This window comes from Lactuca serriola, chromosome 7 (genome assembly GCF_051521515.1).
Source record: "Lactuca serriola cultivar US96UC23 chromosome 7, Lser_US96UC23_V15, whole genome shotgun sequence".
NCBI classification, from domain to species: Eukaryota; Viridiplantae; Streptophyta; class Magnoliopsida; order Asterales; family Asteraceae; genus Lactuca; species Lactuca serriola.
In genome coordinates, this window is record NC_136414.1 from 33,527,739 (window position 1) to 33,534,088 (window position 6,350).

At 32.3% G+C, this 6,350-nt stretch overlaps 1 protein-coding gene across 1 annotated transcript; it reads right to left on the minus strand.

The window, feature by feature from the left end:
- Positions 1-1,750: 1,750 nt before the first annotated feature.
- Positions 1,751-2,353, minus strand: LOC145063855 (secreted RxLR effector protein 161-like). The gene has a single exon (XM_079011429.1). The coding sequence runs from the start codon at positions 2,351-2,353 to the stop codon at positions 1,751-1,753; it is 603 nt and encodes a 200-aa protein (XP_078867555.1).
- Between the last annotated feature and the right edge of the window lie 3,997 nt (positions 2,354-6,350).

The following is a 6,350-nucleotide window of genomic DNA, read 5'->3' on the forward strand; positions in this document are numbered from 1 at the left end:
AGTCTTCTCACTATACTGTACCCGGATTGGGTTTGACTGTGTGACCGGAAGGTCGGATATGTTATGTGATATGTATGCTATACGTGGTAAGTTAATTGTTATGTGTGTTATGTATGATATGTGGGCCGGAAGGCAATATGTTATGGGCCGGAAGGCGATTATGTTATGAGGACCGGAAGGTCAGGGCCTGGAAAGGCGTATGTGCGTAAGTGTATATTGGGGAACTCACTAAGCATTTATGCTTACAGTTGTTGTGCATGTATTTCAGGTACTAGCGAGGACCGTGGGAAGGCGCCGGCATGATCGATACACACTGAAGATTGTCTTTATGACCTTGGGATTTTGAATAATTGTATTTGACAGAATAATTAATCTATTTATGCCTTGTTTAAAATGGAAACAATTATGTTTTTTTGAAATGAAAAATTTGTTTGAAAAAAATTTGAGCTGTTACAATATTTAAGTTTTTGATTTTTCCTACCCTCACCAAAGTCAACTAAAACAGTCAACAATGTCTATTAATCTATAAACAAAAATGAAATTCAAATCAGACGCATATGACCTATGCGGAGCATGGGCAACATATCTAGTTTATAATTAAAATGGGAAAATGACTTGTAATGATAATTATCTTTTCGTTTTGTTCTTTTTTAGGCAACTTTTTTTTACAGTTTTGACCATTAAACCTGTTAAATGTATTTACATATTACCATTGTCATACGATGGTAATTACCTTTCCGTCTTATTCACATTTAGGCAACTTCATTTTTTTGTACATTTTTTATCATTTAACTTGTTAAATATATTCACATATTACCATTCTCACCTATAGATGACAATGGTAATATGTGAACATATTTAACAAGTTAAATAATCAAATATGTAAAAAAAAACTGTTTAAATATGAATAATTTCTTTTTTTTTTTTATAAATTTCTTAAGATTTTTTATAACTTTTTACAACATTTTTATGATATGTTTTCCTATATGTTTTTCTAATACACTGTTTTCAACTTTGCATATAATTTTTTTAACATTTTTATACTTTCATATAATTTTAATACAAATGCTTTTAAACCAAATATTTTATAAATGTTTAAATTTTTTCTTATAAGTTTGAAACTTTTTTTTTTATGTTTTCGTACATTTTTATAAATTTCATACAGTTATTTCTAAACTTTCTTTTACAACATTTTTAAAGTATTTAATAGATTTTGTATGACAAATTAATATTTTTTTATAACATTTTAAAATATTTTCGTTAAATTCTAGTTTAAAACATTGTATTAAAAAAAATTAAAGTTTATAAACTTCTAATTAAAAAGTATTAAAAAGTTGTAATAATTTTAAAACATTTACATCATATAGATTTTTTTTGGCTTTTATTTGTTAAGTAATATTTTCTTTTTATTTTTTTAAAAGACCCTCCATACTTATTGTTACAATGCAATTCAATTTATGTCTAAACTCCTTGGACAATCTACAATCCAATTCATGTCACTCTTCATTCACTACTTACTTCCTAAAGTATGAGTGACCATGAAGCTTTGAATAATCAAATTATTCAGGAAGTAAAACATGCAAAGCGAAACACAAGAATAAATAATTGACAAAGGCAATAACCAATACTCATAAATAATCTCTATTATTTAATCACCAAAATCAATTATATTTATTTTTGTTAAAAGTTTCAAACCAATCATCTAAATACTAAAGCTAATGTTATCTCTTAAATCAATTCTCCTGGCATGTTAACTATGCTTAATCATACTCGGACCCTTTGTGAGAGGATCTGTGGGAGTATCTTCTGACGAAAGTCTCTTCTCTATGAGATGGCCTTCTTCAACTCTGTGTCTGATATAATGGTACTTTATGTCGATATGTCTTAATTTACCATGATCTCTTGATTCTTTGGTCAAAGAAACCGCTCCTTCATTATCGCAAAATAATTTCATTAGCTCCTGAGTGGTGGAAACTACTTCGAGATTGTCGATAAAGTTCTTCAGCCAAGCCACTTCCTTTGATGCTTCACTTGCTGCTATGTACTTGGATTTACAAGTAGAATTAGCTACCATGTCCTGCTTGGAACTTTTCCAAGTAACTTCTCCACCATTTAATAGAAACACCCAACCAGATTGAGAATGAAGATTGTCTATATCTATCTGAAAGCTGGAGTCACTATGACCAATCACTCTCAATGTATCACTGCCTCCAAGGACTAGAATCAAATCCTTTGTCCTTTGTAAATACTTGAGAATGTTCTTTGTTGCTGTCCAATGAGCTCTGCCAAGATTTCCTTGAAAGCGACTGAATATACTTAAAGAAAACGACACATTAGGGTAATTATATTTCATAGCGTACATGATCGATCCTACAACCGAAGCACAAGGGACCTGACTCATATTATTTATCTCTTCATCTGTACTCAGGCTTTGAGTCTTATTCAACATGGCATTACTCTGAATAGGTACCTCTCATTTCTTTGAATTTTCGATACTAAAAGTTAAATGAATTAAAATTAGTTTAAATATTATAATTAATGTGATGCCTAGACTTAACCACATACAATATACCTTTACACTCGATTAATAATGCACTGTAGAGTGGATACATTCAAGACGGGTCATGGATCATACCCAACATGGATGCTCCCTAGCAACAAGATCATAGAACCAACCCATAACCCTAGACCCAACCACATATAGTGTATCTATCCACTCGATCGATCCCAGGTCATGGATCGCACCCAACATGCATGCTTCCTAACAACAAGATCAAAGAACCAACCCATAACCCTAGACCCAACCACATACAATGTATCTATCCACTCAATCAATCCTGGGTCATGGGTCGTACTCAACATTCATGCTCCTTAACAACAAGATCATAGAACCAACCCATAACCCTAGACCCAACCACATATAGTGTATCTATCCACTCGATCGTTCCCATGTCATGGGTCACACTCAACATGCATGCTCCCTAACAACAAGATCATTGAACCTACCCATAACCAAAGACCCATGTTATTTGCATTATTATTATTGGATTTATATAATAAAAATATTTAATTGTGTAATTTACATGTACTAATTTATTTAATATATTTCATTATTACACAAATATCGTACCCTACTTCGTCGAACATAAATCAGAAAAATTTAACCCACGTATCTTCAACAACTACAACCTTTTCTTGTGCACCCGGCTGGGATTGATCAATGTATTTAGCATTCTGAATATTTATTAACTTTAGATGATCAGTTGAAGATATATTAAACATAATCTATATATTAATATGGACAAGTCATGGATGGATATTCTGAGAAACACAAATCAATATAAGGACAGTGTTTTAAACTTTATTGATTACGCAATAACCAATTACAAGGCCGCGATGAATATTGACCCTGATAAACGTTTAAAGAAACTAACATTTTCCATTTCCATGCACCAATTGTGTAAACCACATATGTCAACGTGTTGAGTTTGTAGAATTTCATTTATTCAAATATGGAATCGATCAAAACTATACCAATTGGACTAAGCATGGAGAAACAGAGAACCCAACAAGTAATGTGGTTTCTAAAGAAAAATATTGAAGGGACACATCATTCTTTCTGGATACCACAGATTTTGCAGATGAAGGAATTCCAACAGATGCCCAAGAAACAATAGAGATGGTTGAAGTCACAGGAAAAATTTCATAGACAATCCTGAAAAGTTTAAAAAACTATTATAAGATGTCGAGAAGCCCCTTTATAAGGAATGTGCAGACTTCTCAAAGTTGTATGTAGATGTTTAACTTGTAAATATGAAGAACAAGTATGGTGTTTCAGATAAGTGCTTTACTGAATTCCAAGTTTTGATTAAAAAGATGCTACCTGACGATAATGAACTATGTAGTAGTGCGTATGAGGCTAAGAAAGCATTGAAAGCAATGGGGTCAGGGTATACAAAAATACATTCATGTGTTAACAAATGCATTCTTTACAAGAATGATTACAAAGTCATCATAGTATGTCCCGCTTGTAGGAAATCAAGATGAAAGGTTGATGAAAAAAAAACAAAACTTATCAAATATATTCCTGCAAAACGTTTTGTGGTACTTTTCCATTGTTCCAAGAATGAAACGATTATTTCAATCAAAGTCAATTACTAAAGATTTAATATGGAATGTGACAAGTAGACAAGTTGATCCTGGTGTTTTATGTCACCCAACAGATTCACCCGTATGATCTGCCATAGATGACAAATTTCCTGACTTTGGTATTGAACCAAGAAATCTGAAGTTAGGTGTTTCGGCCGATGGTGTTGACGTGCATGGAGGAAGTAGGAATCACAGTGTGTGGCCTATTTTTAGTGTCATTTACAAACTTCCTGCCATGGTTGTGCATGAAAAGAAAGTTTATCGTGTTTTGTTTACTGAAATCGGGAAAGGTAGGAAACAATATTGATGTGTTCTTAGCACCTTTGATTGAGGAGCTGAAATTACTATTTGATGATGGAGTTAAAACGTTTTATGCAAATACAAGAGAGATTTTTTTTTGCGTGGAGCTTGTTTTATGGACAATTAATGATTACCCCGCCCTCGGTAAATTAAGTGGATATCCTTTTAGCGGATACAAAGGCTGTGTGGTATAATGATAGATTGTATTATGCTTCCTGCTTCTAATAAGCAATGTTATGCTGGTCATAGATGTTATCTACCATATAAACATCTATTTATTAGTCAGAAGAAGGCATTCAATGGAAAAAAAGAATTTGAAACTGCTCCAAAACCTATGAATGAGGAACAAATATATAACAAGGTTAGAAATATTAAAAACACATGGGGAAAGGGAGCTAAGATCAATGAATCAAAAGAGGATTAAATATCTACAGGAAGAGGTGGTAAGATTAAAAAAGAAAGAGATCTTAAAAACAAGATGTTAGCTAAGAACAAAACACATATTGGAAGAAATTTAATATATGGTATGAACATCTTAGGTATTAGCCTCACAATTTGGTCCCTCATTGTATAGATTTTATGCATACCGAAAAGAATGTGACTAAGAGTCTAGTTGGGCCATTTCTAAACAATCCATTTAAGATGAAAGATGGAATAAAGACACGATTTGATTTGGAGTCTTTTGGTATAAAACTAGAATTACATCCTCAAAGACAAGGCAACACCACCACACTCCCCATAGTAGTTTACACACTAATGCTAGAAGAAAAAGACAATTTCTATGAAACATTGTACAACTTAAGGGTACCACAAGGGTATTGTTATAACTTTTCAAATTTGGTGAGTCTATATGAGAGGAAGTTGATCAGACTTAAATCAAATGATTACCACATGATCATGAAACAATTTTTACCCATTGCAATACGATCTATTATGCATCCACCCATCAAAAATGCTATTATCAGGCTGTCTTTCTTTTTCAAATCAATATTTAGCAAAAGAAATCAAAGTGGATGAGCTCGATAATATGCAAGAAGAGTTATGTGTGACGTTATGTCTTCTTGAGAAACACTTTCCACCAGTTTTTTTTGATGTTATGGTTCATTTAACTATACACCTTACTAGATAAGTAAAATTATGTGGTCCTATTTTTTTCGATGGATGTACCCCATTGAAAGGTGTATGAAGGTTATTAAGGACCACATGAGAAGAAAAATTAATCCTGAAGGATGCATTTTTGAAGAGAATGTTGTAGAAGAGACAATTGATTTCTTTAGTGAGTTTATTAAAAACATGCTTATTGTTGGTATTCTAATTGAAAAGCATAATAGTAATGGAATTGAGAGTGGTGAAGATACAATGCTCATATGGACGGAACTACGCTATCAGTGGGTAAAATGGTTGAGGTTACTCCAGAACTCTTTAACAATGCCCATTTATATGTACTCCGAAACACAACTGAAGTTGAACCGTATATTAAGTAAGTATGTTTCATACATTTATATATAAATTATTTACATTTGTACATTTAGGTGTGTTGTTTAATACGATTCATCATGATTGTATATGACAAACGGATTTTTTGGAAATTAAACACCCACAAAAAAAAAAAGCATGGCTAGAGCAAGAGCATAGTAAAATGTTTGGTAGTTGGTTACGAAACGAGGTACATTTTTTTTTTCATATTGCCTATTTTTTTCATAAGTAATTGTATTTAGCTTTAGCTAAAGATTACATTGTACTAATATTCCGGTTGAGAGAGAGTTAGCGGTCTCTTGAGAGAGTGTATCGTAGAACTTTAGTTGCAATTCAAATGGACTCAACAAGAACGTACTAAAATATGAATCGTATGCTATTAATGGATATACATTTCGTACAAAATGTCATGAAGGTAAAGTTCA